The sequence below is a fragment of the Pelobates fuscus genome, chromosome 6, assembly GCF_036172605.1.
Source record: "Pelobates fuscus isolate aPelFus1 chromosome 6, aPelFus1.pri, whole genome shotgun sequence".
Classification (NCBI taxonomy): Eukaryota; Metazoa; Chordata; class Amphibia; order Anura; family Pelobatidae; genus Pelobates; species Pelobates fuscus.
The window spans coordinates 170669391-170689013 of NC_086322.1; the positions used below are offsets into that span (position 1 = coordinate 170669391).

General features: G+C 38.8%; 1 protein-coding gene across 1 annotated transcript in view; it reads right to left on the minus strand.

The window, feature by feature from the left end:
- Nucleotides 1–11642: 11642 nt before the first annotated feature.
- ZNF827 (zinc finger protein 827) overlaps nt 11643–19623 on the minus strand; it is a 307211-nt gene continuing 299230 nt past the window's right edge. The window contains exon 14 of the mRNA XM_063458482.1: nt 11643–13252. Within this exon, the coding sequence (XP_063314552.1) occupies nt 12445–13252 (808 nt within the window). The 3' untranslated portion in view covers nt 11643–12444. The remainder of the gene's footprint in view (nt 13253–19623) is intronic.

A 19623-nucleotide genomic window follows, 5' to 3' on the forward strand; every position in this document is an offset into this window, starting at 1 on the left:
AATTTTGGATTTGTATATAACAACAGATTTTAGCTGCACTCACGGTCTGTAGTAAAACTTAAATTCTTAATTAGAGTGTTTAAAATAGATCGATGTTTCAGTCCCACTTGTGGACTTTCCTCAGGATCAAACAGCGATGTTTGATCCGGAAGAAAGTCCACAAGGGGGACTGAAACAATCTATTTTAAAGAATCTAATAAATAATTGAAGTTTTACTACAGACTGTGAGTGCAGATAAAATCTGTTGTTACTTGAATACTCTTGAGCCCTGGCTGGCAATGCAATTTATAATACTTTGAGCTTGTGTGCAGGGACGAAAATTTTTATATATATATATAAATATATATACACACATATATATATATATATATATATATATAAATCAACATTCACTATAAGATTAATTGTTGGGAACTGAAATGGAATTTAAAAATTTAGGTCAAATAGATGCTTCAGAATTTTTTTTTTTTATCACAATTCGCTGTCAAGTAAACAAACCCGTCATTGCATATGTAAGTGTGAAAATTTGTTCGATAGAATGTTATTTTTAGAATTAATTTATTAGATAAGGTTGTGGGATAGTTACTGATATCTGAATGATTGAATGATGCAAACCTGCAAAGTGGGCATTTTAGATTATTTGTGAACACTCTAAGTGAGGGCATTTGCAGACATAAGTGATAACACCTGGATACAACCAAAGCTAAAGCGGAGTTTAAAGGAACACTATAGGTTTAGAAACACAAACATGTATTTGTGACCCTATAGTGTTAAAACGCCATTTAGGTGGCCTGTCCCCCTTAGAAGAGGTTAAAACGTACTTTATTTCCGCCGGCTCTGGGCCCTTCCTGCCTCCTTGGTGACATCATCAGAATTTGCGATTTGTAGAGAATCCGATACTTTCCAAAATGGAAAGCATTGGATTGGCTGAAATCTGCAAGGAGGTGTGATGGGGCAGAGGCTAAGCACTGTTTTGGCCAATCACAAACTCCTCATTAAATCAATGCATCTTTATGAGAAAACTTCAGCGTCTCCACGCTGAAAGGCAGCACTGCCCGGGGAAGCATCTCCAGTGACCATGTGAGGAGTGGTCACAGGAGGTATCCCTAGGGGCAATGTAAACACTGACTTTTCTCTTAAAAGGCAGTGTTGCATGAAAATGTCTGGAGGTAATAAGTATACTCACCAAAAAAACTACATTAAACTGTAGTTGTTCTCGTGACTATAGTGTCCCTTTTAAACAGTTCTCAATTGCCAAGTGTGGCTGCAGACATGCATGATGAAGATGGAAACATGATGTCCATGCTCATACGGAATTCTGCTCAAGATGAACACACACACACATCTTGGGTATTCATTAATTAAATAGAAACATAGAATGTGACTGCAGATAAGAACCATTTGGCCCATCTAGGCTGCCCAATTTTCTGAATACCTTAATTAGTCACTGGCCTTATCTTATAGCTAGGTTAGCCTTATCTTAAACCTAGGTTAGCCTTATCTTAAAGCTAGGTTAGCCAATCCCATGCATTCTTAAACTCCCTTACAGTGTTAAAGGGACACTATAGTGTCAGGAATACAAATCGGTTTTCCTGACACTATAGTACCCTAAGGGTGCCCCCATCCTCAGGATCCCCCACCCGTGGCGCTGAAGGGGTTAAAATCCCTTCAGTAGCTCACCTAATTCCAGCGCCGGGCTCCCTTACCTCTCCTCCCCCGCCGACGTCAGCATCCTCGTCCGACGTCACAGGAGCCACGCGCATTCAAAGTGTCCGTAGGAAAGCATTTTTCAATGCTTTCCAACGGACGCTCTGCGTGATTGAGGCATAATATGCCTTAATCATTCCAGATGCGCCTCTAGTGGATGTCCGGAAGACAGCCACTAGAGGCTGGCTTAACCCCAAATGTAAACATAGCCGTTTCTGTGAAACTGCTATGTTTGCATCTGAAGGGTTAAAACCTGAGGGACCTGGCACCCAGACCACTTCATTGAGTTTAAGTGGACTGAGTGACTATAGTGTCCCTTTAACCTCTACCACTTCAGCTAGAAGGCTATTCCATGTATCCACTACCCTCTCAGTAAACTAATACTACCTGATATGTTTAAACCTTTGCCCCTCTAATTTAAGACTATGTCCTCTTGTTGTGGTAGTTTTTCTTCTTTTATATATACTCTCCTCCTTTGCTGTGTTGGTTCCCTTTATGTATTTAAATGTTTCTATCATATCCCCCCTGCCTCGTCTTGCTTCCAAGCTATACATGTTAAGACGCTTTAACCTTTCCTGGCAAGGCTTACCCTGCAATCCATGAACCAGTTTTGTAGCCGTTCTCTCTCTAAAGTATTAATATCCTTCTGGAGATATGGTCTCCAGTACTGCAAACAATACTCCAAGTGAGGTCTCACCAGTGTTCTGTACAATGGCATGAGCACTTCCCTCTTTCTACTGCTAAAACCTATCCATATACAACCAAGCATTCTGCTAGCATTTCCTGCTCTGTTACATTATATGCCTACCTTTATACATGGTGGTACACTAATTATGACTATGCAGGATAGGCCTTTAAAATGTAAGCCATTTTAATGAAGTAATACACATGTAAAATAAAAATCATATTGTATTGTATCAAAAAGGTATTGCAAGATCCTACATTTATATATGACTTCATAGATCAGATAGAAAGACAGGTAAAAAAACAAAAAGACAAATAAAACAAATACTAGTATTCAAGAAAACTTGGTCCCAACAGGACTGTAAATAACATGTAAACATAAAGTAAGAAACCTACTTGCATTCCCAGTCCACAGGATATGTGAACCCCTTAAAAACAACTAATTTTGGATTCCGACAAATTATTCTCAGCATTACGTGACACGTAGATTGTGGCAGTGTTTTACATTATGGACTAGCTTGGAGTTAGTGGTGGCTGGATAATCTATTTACCAAGATTGTCGGAAACTGATTGATTTTAAGTCCTAAGGGGCTAATAAAAAATGGTTGATTTTATATTACCATATGCTGTTTGGACTGGGAATGAAAGGGTATTCCTTACCTTATGTACGGATGAGTTAACCACTGTAACGCTGAGGTTTTTTCTTTGTTTATTTTTCTTTTTAATTACCCACTGCCTGCTAGTGATAGCTGGCAAATACTTGGAATCTTTCAAATCCAGGCCAGGATCTGAATATCAGCTCTCCTGCAGGAGTGGGTCCGGCTTAAATCCAGACCTATTTGAGGTTCGTTCAGAGTCTGGTTATCAAAATCCAGACATTGTTAAATAGTGTGGACAATGTCTGGATTTTGCGGGGCAAATGGACGGATGTTTTTGTCTTATTTGGTACAGGGCCATTGGACTTTAGTGAATAACTAAGGGTTATTCATTAATGTGAGAACTCAAAGTGAATTTCAAATTTAATTTAAGGCCAGAGTAGAAACTGAAAGCACATGGAACTCAGAGAATATTTCTAATCCAGCTATTTTCACCTTACATTTGAAATTTACTATGAATTCACCTTTAATTCTCACTTTAGTGAACAACTGTTAGTCATCTAGGCTTCCAGTTCAGCTACTGTGGCTTAAAATTAAATTAACTTTGAAGTTAATGAGGACACACGATGATGCAATATAGGTGCACTGCCTGATAGTAATTAAAGAAGGAGGAATTACCTAAACCGCCCATCCGTATCGGCTGCATCAATTGAGCTGCTTTAAGTTTAGGCCTGCTAACTTTCCACACACATATTGGATGATGGTGGAAGAGAAAAAGGCACAGGGTAGATGTACCGGAATCATTTAAAAATATAAAATATACTGGATAGTAAATTCATCTTGACCAAATTTGGCCAAACCGACAAAAATATGGCAATGTCCATGCTCTCATATCACCCATAAAGCGCTCTAGAATTGATAGAACGTTATACTGGTAAAGTTTTGCTGGGTCTGTGGAAATTGATATCCAGAAATATTTAAGTTTCTCTTTGCACCATCGAAAGGGAAATTGGGACTGCAGCCGTGAGGCTTCCTGAGAAGGTATAGAGATGTTAAGAACCTCAGACTTGTTGAGGTTTAAATTCAAGTTGCTCAGTTCTCCAAACAGCTGAAATTCTGCTATGATATTCGGGAGAAAAGTAGCAGGCTGTTCTACATAAAACAGGAGGTCATTGGCAGAAGCTGATACTTTGTATTCTCCCCTTTGAAGTGAAAGCCACATTTGTTCTGGTTGCTCAGCATTGAGGAACTGCTCCAGGGTGAGAATAAAAAGCAGAGGTGATAAGGGACATCCCAATCGTGTATCATTAGTAAAGTACATGTGATCTGAACTCTACTGTAATCTAACCAACTACTGCTGACCAACTGCCCTAACATGCCACTGCTGTGTTTGGAAACTGTAGCAACAGGCAAGTTAGGTTGTATGGTAGTTGGTCAGATAACAGTAGGGTCTGACCCAAGATAAAAAAGTAAAGTTTTCGCAAAATAATCAATATGCATAATTTAAAAAAGGATAAATAAATGTAATAAACTTAAAAAAAAAAAGTGAACATTTGAAGACAACTGTCCTTTGAGGTGTAAAAGAATATTGAGCCAACTCACGGCCCTTGGTACAGGTTAAGAATTGTATTTTGTACACTGTCTTGAAGTAAAATAACTGATTATTAACAAAATTTGTTGCAAGTGTGATGCTAATACATAATGAAATAACCAGATATATTTGAGAAAACAAATACAGAAAACAGAAAACTTTAATTGTAAACATCTTCGCTGCTTCTTACATCTAGTTGGTTAACCCGTCTCCTGAAGAAATAACAGTTTCTTTTTTAAATACATATATATATTCATACTGCGTTTCGGGGCAGCAACCTGCTTATCTCCAGTTCCCGTGTGACTGCATCTCCCACTAATTTTAGCTTCCTGGATCTGGCTATGGAATTATAGGTCAACTGGTGAAAAAAATGCAGGCTGCCAACCACCTTGTCTAATTCTTAACAAAACATAAAAAAGGAGAAAGTAAAATGACACAGTGTTTGTATATTAATAATATCATAAAGGAAAGCATTCATGTACACCAATGAGCTAATGTTATCAGACAGATGGGAAAGAAACGTTTCAGATCATTTTACATTACAATGCACTTTTGATCAACATACAGAATATCAAGGTATTTTTTAGGCTTTCTGGTTTTACAGAATACAGATATATTTCATTCAATTCCAAAAAAAAAAGAAAAAAAAGAAAGAAAATGACTACTTTTTTATTCTTTTAGAAAACAAAAAGTATTTTTAAGGTTACTTGTTATCAAGATCAACAAATGTTCTGCAACCGTTTCCGCTTAGTATAGTAATAAAGTGCAAGGTAAGTTGCCATATTTCATTTAATTTTTAACCAAAAGAAAAAAAGAGCTTTTTTTTTTTTTTTTTACCACGTTCAGAAACGTGTATCAGTCACCATTACATAGGTGAAACAGGTTCCCCATATTGTCCCTTTTTTCAAAAGGTATTAGGGAATTTGTGATATAAACTAGTATCAAAGATTAAATTAGATGTCAGTCCAGTTTACAGTGGAAAGCATTAGCTTTTTGAAACATGTTTCTCAGTAACTTGGTGAGTCAAATATATTATGTATGACATGTTTGCGTTGATCAGAGTTGGCTGTATAACCCCAGGACCTATGTTCCCAGATTCAGATTTCCTGGCCCCAACTTAAAACTAGAGACAACATGTTACACCGTCCAAAACCAAACAAAAGCACAAAAACAATTCAACATTTTGGTTGGGCAGAGGGAAGGTTTGGTGTGGCTAATCTATTGGAGCTTTTGGCCAGCAGCCTGGTGTTCATAGGGAATCCAGTCCTGAATATTTACGATGTCTAAGTCCTTAGCAGGTTTTAGAAACCTGCTGTACATTCGACAAGTTACACTGCGATTTCTTGTCCAAAAAAAAATAAAAAATTAAAAGTTATCCAACCTCCTGCTCTGAAGCAGAATGTATGCAAACTGAAAAATTTGCATAACATTCAATCTATTTCTCCTTTTGAATTCAGGCACACTGCAAAAATACATTCAATAACCAGAAGGATGACATAGATGGACACATTTTAAAAGTGAATAGGAAATTAGGACATTTCTATTACATATCCAAGTGCTGCCCTCCACATATTGTGGGGTGAGAAGAAAGAACCTTGCGAGTTGTACATTAACAACATTGTCACAAGGGTCACAATTGGATAACCAGGATATAGATGAAGTCTATAAAAGCTTGGCTAGTACATAATAATGTGTTTTCTCTTTATAGTGGTTGATTTTTTGTTTCTTGCATGTTGCACGTTTTTAAAGAGAACCCGAAAATGAGGACAGTTGTATAGATGTTTAAATAGTTATGCTATTAAACAAAAAAACATATTTGGATAGGCTACCCAAGACAGAAATGATTAATTTGAAGCTCTGACATGGGTTACTATCATGATCTGAGGTGTAAATAGATAAAATCTATTATGTCTTTTCCAAATGGTTTGTTGATGGAGGTCATTTGGAGAAATGTATAGTTCTTATATAAAATAAAAAAAAAAAAACACTTGAAATCTTAAAATCATAATTTTTGTATCGTTAAAAATGGTCCCGGTCTATAAGTGCATAACATATATATTTAAAGGGATACACATGACCTTGATTTAGAACTGTAGCATGCACCATAAAAAAAAACACTTTCCTTGACCCCATTTATAATTCTACTGTAATATACTGTAAGATAAGCTGGCTTGTGGCAGTTTTAACAAAGCAAAATTGGTTCTTTTCTAGGGTAAATCAATCCGCTAAATAAGTAATAATCACCATGGTATCCAATAGAATGTCTCTCAATGTTTAGCACTTTCCATTGATATATCTCACTCTCTGTGTTACTGGATTACTCCGTACATACTGAGCCACTGAGAGCAATGTGAGCAGAGCTGCTGTAATTCAGCCTGCAGACTGGAAGAAGAGGAGCAAGTGACACGTATGACAGTCTCTTTTTAATTGAATTTACTTTGTTTCAAAGCTCCAGTAAACACAGAGCCCAGCACGCTGTATAAGTGCCTGCCATCCCTGCATTACGCATTCCCTGAATCAGCCTACAACATTTCCCAGTGTTCTATCACAGTTCCCTGGTTTCCTTTAAGTGCGGTAGAATCCCCACACTGTGCCTGCTCTCAGTATTATGTAATGTAGTCTAGTTCAAGCCTCTATAAGGGAATGTAATGATTGTAATATGATCGTAATATCTGGTCTGCACTAGTGAACCCTTTGTGGCTCTGTGTGCTTTCAGTTTTGCCCTGCCACTACTATTGCGCGTTAACCCATTGCAACATGGTAAATATGTTGAAACTGTATTGGGACAATCATCAGAGACATATCAGGCAAGAGAAGGAAAATGTGGTATTTTCTTGGATATTGATATAGAGGTTGTTGTCAAGAGGAAGCAGAATGTGGCCAATGTGGTAATGATTCTCTTAGAGAATCACTGTTTTACTTTGACTGGATAGAAGATACAAATTGTTGAGTTTCATAGAGGAAATAACAGACTAATACCTCCCAACATTTCAAATGGACAATGAGGGACACTAGAATTTTAGTGGTGTGAGTGGGGGTGTGGTCAGGAGTGGGGCTGTTCTAAAATTTTAGGTGCCTTACTAATAACAATTTATGCAACTAAAATGTAATAAGGAACAAGAACAATGTATCGTATTTGAACAAACTGATTTCAAAATACTTTTATTGTAGTTTTAAGACACACTACTGAGAGTATTATTGGGGTGGAGCGCTGCTATACACTCAGACACTCTAACAATATGATGCTCCTAGAAAGGAGTTATTAGGATAGAAAAGGGAGAGAGGGATTTTGGCCTAAGATTGCGACTGTTCCTCCTAAATAGAGACACTTGGGAGGTATGAGACTAGCAGATCTGATGCTTCTAGTGTGCAGAAATCTGCAATCTGGGAGAAAAAAAAAGGTATTTATGTTTAGACTTTTACAAAACCATTTAGTCAAGTGCAATCAGTGATCAACAAGTAACAGATGCACATAACATATAAGGGGTCAGTTTTAGCACACCGAGCCCCTTTAATTAGGAAGCGGTTAGATTAAAAAAGAAAAACTAAATGATGTCAATTATGTAATAGTAAACAAGCTACACTTCATAAGATTTGGCAAACCTTATGTCACTTGCCATGTATACTGTAGATCTGGTTTATGGAAGATGTGGATCACTAATGTCTTATAGTTATTTTTTTTTATACATTGCCTATTTCTATAGGTGTCCTGGAGTGTTTTCATGTTGTATGTCTCATGTGCTTATAGAACAAACCCAGTATAGCAGCAATGCATTAGTTGCCAACTACAGCCATTGCACATTAGTCTTGTGTTGTTGTGATGTTTTAAAAAGTGGAGTTCCCACATTTTAATGTTTATGTACCCGTACATTTACGTTGAAAGCACAGCTATCCCTTTTTTTTTACCTACATGTTTCCAGATATTATGTTCGGATTGTGTTTACTTATATCACTTGTGAGAAGAAAAACAATGACAAAGGAACAGTTTGATTGCCTATAAAGTACATTGTATGAAAAACATTTTGGAGAAATGTACAGTCTATATGTTGCTGGTATGGGGGCAAGAGAAGAGAGAGGGAACCCCCCAACTAATTAACGTAGTAAATAAGAATATATACTTGAAATATATAGTAGGATAAAAAAAAGCTATTAAAAATTTATATTTTTTCTTCTCTTTGGTAATACATATATTTTTGATATTTTTTCCACTCCTTTCTTTTCCTAGATGGTTCTCTTTCAAGCTATTGTTCTTTATTTGTTTCATCTGTCTCTGCTTCCTCGAACTGGTTTTCTATTAATGCTTCAGTTATTGCCTCAATTTGTATAATGGTTTTGGACTATTTTAAAATAAAATCAGGAGTATGAGGTCAAAGAAAATATTTTTTTTGATGGTGCATGCATCAGTTCTAAAAAAAGATTCTTATGATTTATACACATATACACTATGTCAAATGATTCCACAGGAAAAATGAATTGGGAACCCCTGGCTTAGGGCATCGTCTCCTGGTCACTTAGGGGCCATATTTACTGTCAGGCCTAAGATTTTCTGACCATATTCATCTTGCTTGCTCTCCCTTGAGACTATCCCTCTGCTTTCGCTACATAACATGTAAGGGAAAGAACTCTGAGCTAAATTATACAAACAGATAATATGCTCTATGTAAGTGACTATAATGGAAAATTGTTTGCTTACACACAGTACTGCACATATCAGCAAATATTTATTTTTAAAAACAGTATTTTAAGAGTTTGTGATTTACCTTAGACTACTTTAAATTTCTTTTGATATCAAAATAAGAAAACATATTTTACTTTACAGAACAGGACATCATCACCAACTATTGCTCATTATTTACTTGACTTAGGCAAGACTCCTCTAGGACATAGAGCCTCCCTGTCACAGGTGCCTCATTCCAGAGCCCTATTTAATCTTGACCTGCAGAGAGCCCCAGGAGAAAGGATTTCCTAAGTAAGGGGATTAATCTCATAAGAGCAGGCATTAGTTGGCTAGGATAGGATCTGCAAAGAATGGGATACGTTGATGTTGTGGCAGTGCAATGTATGATCATATAGTGTAGTTAAACCCCCACTATTTTTGCCCAGGTTAGGTGTTTAAAAAAAAAATGTTTTTTTTTAAATCTTGTATTTTAACTAACGGAATGTGATTTAATGTATGTCTATATTGAGGGTGAAGCACTGGAACGTGCATTTTCTGGCTGCCTAAGACTGCTACAGCGCTAACACTGCTAAGTCTTTAGGTAAAAAGCTATAATGAGTTCCCTTTCCTCCTCACCCGAAACAGACTACTATAGCACATGGAGAGGCACACACAATCACCATGTCCCTATAAGATGCAGTCAACATGCCACAATTCCTAGCATGCATGCTGGGGTTATGGGATGCCTTTTTGTTACTCTGAAGTTTGTTAATAATAAGTGCACTTTAACCGTTCCCTCTTATGCATATGCCAGGACTGTGAAAGGAGGAGAAGATGTGTGTGTGGGGTGTATGATTACAAATTACTGTGTTTGCTTTCACACTTGCACCACTTATGTGTGCATGCACCATTTCCTTATGTAAAACTGTAACTCCATCTTTCCACCATTTTTTATTCTTCTTTTATTTTGTTTGTTTTTTTGTTTTGTTTGCTTTGTTTTCCCTGATTTATTTTCCTTCAGTTCACAAAATAAGATGTCAAATGAGTAATATTATTAGGGAAAAAGGCAAAACAAAACTGCAGGCAGGCTCGTGGCTTCCATTTGTCTCAGGTAATTCAGGAGAGCGATGCATGATCGGGTGCTGTGCTAAAATGGAAGCCACTGTGCATGGGTTCACATGCTTCTAAGTGTGATGGATTACAAAGCAGCTGGATTTCAGGGAACATAATATTTGGCACACCGACAGCCGTGGAACAACTTATAATAAAAATAATTAAAAAACAATAAAATGATATTAAAGATGCATTATGCTGAAAAGTGTGTTTAGGGGGGAAAATGCCATCTCAGGGTTCTGCAGGCATTTTTAAATCACTTGACCTTCAGGTTTCAATGTTTATTATTTCTCCAGAAACCCTTGATGGCAATATTTCCCATATAATATATACTTCTCTTTTATGTACACATATAAACATAAATCCACCTTTTAAAGTGTGTCCAAACTGTCACCCTTTTAGTTAAAACCTATATAATGTAAATCAACATTATCCCACATTTCCAGTAATTGAGAAACAGATAATAGTGCAATACAAAGCACTGTGCAAAACAGCCTTTTTAGTCTGGGTAGTTATGCCCAGAGTTTCAAAAGAACCCTTTTTAATCCCATTTAGTGGACTTTCTACAAAAAAAAATAATAATATTTTAGTAAAGTAAGGTACCCACTGCATATTTGCTACATGTTCTCTGATACTCGTGGTGTATTGAACATCTCTGTAAGGGTGCTGTGTCCATTGACAGAAGGTAAAACAAATCAGATTTCTCTCTGCTTCTGTGTAGAAACATGGTTGGCAATTAAACAGGTTCCAATAAATAAGTCAACATCTTATTAAACATCACTTCCCTGAAAGATAGCTCCAGTGATGTTTTCAATAGAACAGGGTGTTAAGCCGAACTGCGTTCCATTGAAACTTCTGATCTAGAAAAGCTCTTTAACATTCAAATCTAAGCTGACTCAACGCAAGACTATGTAGAGTCCGGCAAAGCAATCAGATTCATCTTTCAAATAGATTTTACAAAAGCTTCAGACGATTGTTTTGCTTTTGCAATAAAAATAGGAACACTTCCTAAAATGAACTGCAAAGCGATAATTGGTTAAACAATCATATAATCTTCTCAATTTGAATTTATACATTTCCACAGTGAGAAGTGTGGTCATGGCAGTAAGCAGTAATTTATGGACTGTGATAGAAAAAATAAAACATCAAACTGTGCGTGAACATACCCATGTCTTAGTCTATGTGTTATTCATGATCTATATGGTTATAATACTAATGATTAAAAAAACAATGATTAGAGAAGAGCACAAACAAAAGGTTATTGCAAACAAACCATACCTAATCTTAGGTGAAAGTGCCATCTTTGTGACAGGACAAATGTCAGGGTCTGTGTCTAGCCAAATTGTATTCTGTTTAATTAAATATTTCCTTCAAATATTTGGGCCATGTCCATAGATGTATAAAATTAGTAATTTTTTCTTCTTCCAGATACTCTTTTACCTTTTGAGGTTCAGTAGTGATTCTGCAAACTATGGCTTGATGCTGTGGTTTCCTGTGAAAATATAAAATGTGGGAAAACACCCCAAAATGCTGGTGCATGAAGGATGCATTCTTTCATATAAATATTTTTTTTTTTTTAGATGGATTGCTGCTTGCAAAATAGTATCAAAATATATTGTATTTAGTTGTAAGCATGGAATAACCATAAATATATTTTCAATGGCCACCATCAGAACTGGCTTCAATAAAATAGGTCTGCATCTTGTTCTTTAACGATGGAAAAACAAAATACAACAATACTTACATGTTTGTATCCATTAGGGAACAATATTCCTCTCTATTACATATACACACAAACAACAGAAATAAAGACAATCATTTGTTATTTTATAAGTGCAGATAGCAAATGTCCTTCAGAAGGATTGAATTCAAGCGGAGGTTCGGGGAAAACCAGACTCTTGATATGTAGAAGTATGCAGTAGGTTACCTGTCTGAAGACTCAGTTAAGCAGCTTTTATGTAAATGCAGTAAGTATATACACAGAGGCTATTAACTAATCTTGCTAATGATATACAGTACACATGTCATACCTTTCAAACCTATATTTTGCAGCAATGTATACCTGCTTAGTTTTTGAGACAGAGAAAGGACTGCCCTCAAACAGTTTCTGCCCTTTCTATTAGTCCTAGGTAAGCGAGGAAGGAGTGCTTCGGTGTACTGACACCGGGAGGTGCCGTCTGAGGTCTGGGTGGATGGAATGTGACATCACAATGGTTCTTGGGAAAAAGCATTGTTAAGGGAATGAGATGAGCAAATTCGGAGTTCTGGTACCTATCTGAGCTTGATGAGATACCATTTACTGTAAAGGCTTTAAGTGCTAAGTGTGTCTCCGCACTGCTGCTTTGCGCAGCAGACATGGCCACTGTTTGTAGAGCCTGAGAAGCAGACATGACTGAGAGAGGGGACAACAGGCTCCTAGAGTCATTGACGGTGAGCAATGGTGTAACTTCCTTCAGGTTTGCAGTCTGATTTTTCTTCTCCTCTTCCAACAATTCACCGGTCTGGTGCTTCTTGACATGGCGGCTAAAGACAAAGGGGTGTGTGGTCTTAAACAGGCACTCTTCGCAGCTGAAGGTCTGACGGGGTGAGTGCTTGAGTTTCTTGTGCAAATTGAGATTGTCTTTGCGCTTGCAGCTGTAGCTGCACTGGTCACAGTGAAAGGGGCGCTCTCCTGTGTGGACACGCACATGCTCAATCAGCTTGTTTGCCGTTTTTGAGAGGTAGCCGCATTGGTCGCACTTGTAATGATTCCCGAGCCGGTGCTCGCGGATGTGCACTTCCAGCTCCAGCTGATTCGCCTTTACCACTTTGCAGATTCGACACTTGTATTCCATCTTGTAGTGCGTCTTTAAGTGACATTCCATGGCGGCAGGGCGGTTTGTGGAGTAAATGCAGAATGGGCACCTATCAACAAAACAAAAACAGAAAACAAATATTACAATCTTTAATTATTGAAATCACCAAAAGGTTACACTTAGTGTAAATTAAACAACATACTGATTTACTGTGAAGACGTGTCTCTCTAAAATACCACATTTCTATACTCCTCCTTTATTCTCCTTCCTCTTAACTGCTTCACCACTGTGTATTTCATAATTATATTATAGCGAGAAATGCAGTGAATGTTTAAAATCTTAATCCTTGTGCTTATTTTATTTTGTGACTGAATTTTGATCTCTTCTTTTTTTTTCTTTTATAAAGATATCTTTTACAAAAATATTCACACGGCCCCTTGCCACTATAATTGCGGCAGTAGGGGCAGACCAGACAATACTAAAGTAATTAATTAATGGGAAATTAGCATAATGTTTCTTCTTTCTCTGCTGATTACCCTGTCCTAGTTTAATAAATTATATGATTCAGAAACCACTTAAAGTGTTATTCACAAGTGAGAATTTTCAGGAATTTAATGTGAACTTGAAGTGAAATTGATGTTTTTTACCAAAATAGCCAAGCTTAAAGCATAGCTGACTTAGAGAATTTTTCCAGTTCAGCTATTTTGGCCTTAAAGAGGCACAGTCATGACGAACTCGACGAAATCGATTCCTCTTCTCTCCCTCTGTCAGGATCTGTTCTTCATTTCTTGTCTGTCTGTCTGCTGTAATTTTCTTTTACAGCAATTTTCTTTAAAACATGAGACAAAGTAGGGACTACTTTGTCTTATGAAGGTTTCCTACGCCTGACCATCTATGACCAGCAGGGGAGCAAAGTGTGCTCCATTTCCCAAAATTCTCACCTTTCCTCCATGTTCTCGCAATGCCTCCTTTCCATAATTCCGAACGCCGGCAAAACTACAGAAAAATACTTGAGATTAGTAATTAATCTGCCCCTACTCTTTATATCGCGAGTAGGGCCATGTCTAGTAAACAGTGAGCAGCCTATGGCTGCTCAATGTAAAAAACAAAAAAGCCCCACCCCCTTCTATTAACTAGCAGGGGGGAACATAGTGCCCCCCCCCCCCCCCCCCAAGTCCCCACCTATGAGTGGAGGCTATGCAACTAAACGGGGCCCCCACCCGCCGCGGGTGGGATCCCTGAATGAAAATGAGGGGGGGGGGATTTATTGTCCTCCTCCCCGGTCCCCCACCCCTGAGTGGCGGGTGGGGGCCCTGAAAGAAAATGGGGGGGGGGGGGACGACCTATTGTCACCACCGCTGAGCGAAGAGTGGGGGTCCTAAATGAAAATGAGGGGGGACCTTTTGTCCTCCCACCTCGGCCCTCACCCGTGAGCAGTGGGTGGGAGCCCTAAATGAAAATGGGGGGGGCCTATTGTCCTCCTCCCCGGCCCCCACCCCTGAGCGGTGGCTGGAGCCCTGAATGAAAATGGGGGAGGCATAGTGAGTAGGGGCATTCAAGAGATTTTAATCTCCCTTATTCTATTATGGGGGTCATATTGACCCCCATAGAGTGAGGCAGGACATGGGGGAAGTGGCGGGGAGCACTGCTCCCTGCAGCTTCTATTTTTTACATATTACAAGGAGGGAGCTGCGAGCCGGTAGCTCCCTCATTGTAATAAACCAAACGAGCGAATGAAGAGGTCTTTGTTCATTCATTTGAAATTTCTATTCATTTATACATCTTTCTGACTAATGAATGAATAGATGAATTTTTCGTTCGCATGCCCAAGAGTTTAACTGGGCATACGCAGGAATTTCACAGCGCTATCTAGTGTGGGCAGATGACGTGTCCCACAGGGACTTCATCTACCCACACAAAGATGGTGGTGCAGAGGACCTACGTTAAAATAAAACAGGGTTCGGCCATGACAGTGCCGCTTTAAATTAGAAATTCACTTTCTGACACTCCACAGTTTACTGGATAACCTGTATATCAACAGATCTTTTAAATGAAAACTGCCCCTATCGTAAAGACCACAGCAGGCCTGCAGACATCTAACCCTTCCTAAAGTACATATTTAGGAAATTGCAGTTACAGAATGGATGTCCGGAGAGTTAGCGGCAAGTTTTTGGGAAAACAGCTTCTTCGCTTTAAATATTGAAGTGCAATATGTGACAAAATTTGCACTGTCAAATCTGCAATCATATACAGAGAATCTCTAATGAGACAGTGAGGGGTATTTTTCTAAACCCTTGCATACTGAGTTTACACCTAATGGCCACTAGAGTGATACTAAAAACCTCCAGTTACTTAAATGTGCATAGGGATTTTGGATAGTCTGCAAGTAACTCTTTTCTCCGGTTTTTATAGTATGTATTATGTCTGATGTCTACTATTGTTAAAGGCCCTGGGGAGATAGCGCAGCTAAGCGGACAAGGGCACATGTAGGAGTGTGGGGATAGATGCATGGGATTGGTTGGGAAAGAGTCTGTGGGTGGGATTATGTTCTGTGTAAGTTAGTGTGGGGGAGGTCTTACCTCAGTGCCACTTGGGATTCGGGCCAGCAAACAGCTTCCCTCCCGCCCGCCCTATTAGTATATTTAGTCACAGCTAGCCGGGGGTATGTCCTTGCCAATTGAGTTTGAGGTTACGTTTAAGTATATGGAATGAGATGAACAAGTTTTTTAAGGTCTCAAACCTCCCCTGCTCCAAAGGTTAAACTTTAGGTTGCCTGAGGTCTCGTGCCCATCGAGCGTGGATAAGGTCGGCTGATGGCAGGCATTGGAAATATATGATTTTTATGACGAGGGGGGAGGTGAGAGGGAGTGGTGATTAGGAACCACTCTGTTTATTGGCAAGGACGGTTGGGTCACTGTATAACACTATGTGTGGAGTTATATATGTTAATTTATGCTTATTTATGTCTAACGTTTTGGTTACAGAAAAGAAGAGATTTAATAAATAAAGTTATGGATGTGTTATGCAGTAACTTAGTTTGTGATAATAAATGCTGTGGCCTGTTTCATCCATACTAAGTGGTCTGTCGTTACTGGGGAGTTGAATAGGGTTAGATTTTGTTCTAGGATGCATCGCGATTCCCCACTACGTACATACATGCAACTCCTAAGCATGAGGTTGGTTACTGGCTTGCTATTGGGCCGGGCTTGGCGTTACTTGCGAAGCAAAAACCAAGAAAGTTATATTGGAGAAATATTGTGGTTGAAAACCCCTTCCATCTGATGTCAGTGGTTAGTTAAACAGTTCTGTTAAACAGTTCTGCACACAAGTCAAGTCATACAACTTGCTTTTCCAACAGAAATGTTGGAAGTGATGCAGTGATGTTACTACTGCAACGGATTCTGGGTGGACATATGCAAATTAGTTCAACAAAGACTGTGATTTTTTTTTTTGATGTTGAACTAATTTTACCAATAACTAATTTATTTGTGTGGAAAAAGCAAGTATTGTGGCTTGATTTGTGTGCAGATCTGTGTTTAACAACGTATTATACTATAGGCACCCAGACTACTTAATCTCAATGCAGTGAACTGGGTGCTATGCTGGGTGCTATGCTGGGTGCTATTTAACCCGGAATCTGAAAACAATGCCGTTCTGCAACTGAAATTGTCAAGTAAAACTGCTATTTCAATCAAATCTCACAGAGACCATTTAAACGGCACAGCGTTTTGCCATGCATGTGCACTAGCCCTTTCAATTGGATTGGCTGAGAACATCAAGATTGATGATCTCAGTGAAGAGGGCAGGGCTTTGGCATGGATACTGGCACGCTGCACAATGTAAAGTAAGTAAATTTACCTTTTAAATCCTCTCAGCTGGGGGCAGCCACCTGTAGCTAGAGGAACAGTGTAACACTATATATTAGGACAGCGATGGCTAACCTTGACACCATAAATTGTTTCTGGACTACATTTCCCATGATGATCAGCTAGCTTTTAGACTCTAAAAGCTAGCTGAGCATCATGGGAAATGTAGTCCAGAAAAATAATTATGGTGTCAAGGTTAGCCATCACTGTATTAGGAATACATTGTTGAAATTTCTAACACTATAATGTTCCTTTAAGGTTTATACAATGCAATACTAAGGCAGCCAGTAGTCTTTAGCCTCTGAATAATTGTATCAATCAAAGAGAATAGTTGTATCAATCTAAGCTTGACAATAACCAGTTTGAAATTATGTAGTTGCTGATTAAATCTTTATAGTTTAAGCAAGCCTAGTTGCATTAGGGAACACCTTTTTTCGGCAACATTCTCTTGTTGTGTGACAAAGATATAACCTGATAGGGACACTATAGTCACCAGAACAACTACAGCTTAATGTAGTTGTTCTGGTGAGTATAATAGCTCCCTTCGGGCATTTTCATGTAAACACTGCCTAGGGGCCACTCCTTAGATGGTCACTGGAGGGGCTTCCTGGCTCAGGGCTGTTCAGCGTCCCCACGCTCTGCATATGGGAAAGCATTGGCTTGGCTAAAAATCTGCCATTTTAATGTCACAAAGGGTGTGGGGGGGGGGGGGGGGGGAGCCAGTGCCGGCGGACCCGCGCAGCGCTGGATATAATGTGAGTTTTAAACTTTTATTGGGGGCTAACAGGGAGGGGGAGGGGGGCAAGCCACCCAAATGGTAAGTTTAGCACTATAGGATCAGAAATACATGTTTGTGTTCCTGACCCTATAGTGATCCTTTAAATTCAAAACATCATGTTACTAAGACAGCATATGGAAGGAGGGGCAAAAAATCCAACCAATTTGAAAGGAACAAACACAAATTACTAATCATAATAATAAAAAAATTTTTTAGTATAACTCGGGCTGCATCAATAATAGTAAGAACAGAAATTATTCTGAGACGCCACAATCCAAGACCCAGAATACTCCCACTATTGATACATCAAATTGGCAGGTACAGCGTTACCATAAAAAAGAGATTCAATAAACCAAACACCACACTAACAAGGAATACCAATAGCACTCCCCATAGAAATAGGTATGAAATGCTGCCCCTACTACATAAAAATAAGGATATTTTTTAGAGAAAAGAGGGAGGAATTCCGCCCCTCCCTCACAAACCAAATGCTTCAGACAAAGAGAGAAGGAGGCAATAGGGCAGGTAAAAGAACGCACCGTTCAAAACAAGAGGAATTAGATACCCACACTGTAGGGATTTTCAACCTCTCTGATAAAGTCCTTAACAGTAACCACATTAGTTTATTGAAAAAGGGTCTTAAATTTGCCCCAACAAAGGGAGTTGATAAATTTCACTTTTTCGTAGATTTACTAAAATGTAACAGAAATCTATGTCTTAACTTTTATTTTTATAAGGCCCAAACAAGTTTACCTCCTCTAAATGAACAGGAATCAGATGTAATACACACGACACTAAAAGAGAGACCCTCTTTCTTCCCAAAATGGCACTTATCTGAGAAAATGGTAGCATTCCAAAAAATAAAAAACCTTTGAGGTTGACTCACTAAAACCCCTTAATAAGTATCAACTTAATCTTAATGCACAAGAACACACAGCACTTAAAGGACCACTATAGGTACCCAGACCACCTCAGCTCAACGGTCCCTCTAGTTTCCCTCTAGAGAAACTGCTATGTTTACACTGAGGGTTAATCAAGCCTCTAGTGGCTGTCTCACTGACAGCCACTAGAGGCCGCTTCTGCGATTTTCACTGAGTAATGCTTTCCTATGGGTGGTTTGAATGAGTGTGCGGCTCTTGCGGCGCATGTGCATTCAGCGCTGACGTCGGCAGGAGGAGGAGAGTTCCCAGACGCTGGAGAAAGGCAAGTGGCTGAAGGGGTTTTAACCCCTTCAGCCCGGCGGGAGGGGGGCCATGAGGGAGGGGGGGACCTAAGGACTACATAGTGCCAGGAAAATGAGTTTGTTTTCCTAGCACTATAGTGATCCTTTAACCCCTTAAGGACCAAACTTTTGGAATAAAAGGGAATCATGACATGTCACACATGTCATGTGTCCTTAAGGGGTTAAAGATTTATAAAGAGTCATATGAACATTGTAGTCAAACCGGCCGATAAGTGGGTGGGTGGGGGATTGTCATAATAAATCAGGATTTCTACCTCAATAATTATTTTAGACTCCTAGGAGATAAAACTAACAAATAACCCCACGATAGAAAGAACATCGAAATTCTCTGTTCTGATAGAAAAAGGGTTCTCAGAGGATGTTCTAAATGAGAGAGAATACAAAAAACGAAAAACGTTAATCATATCCTACAGCCTCTGGTGCAGAACTGCCCCTCTTACCTTAAAGACACTACTAATGTTATACAGGTTTTAAACACTGTACAGTGGCAGAGTGACTATCTGCTGGTTACAGCGGATGTTACGTCACTGTACACTGTATGAAAGGCATGAATTAGGTTTAGACGCATCCAAATATTTTTTGCAGAGTGCTGA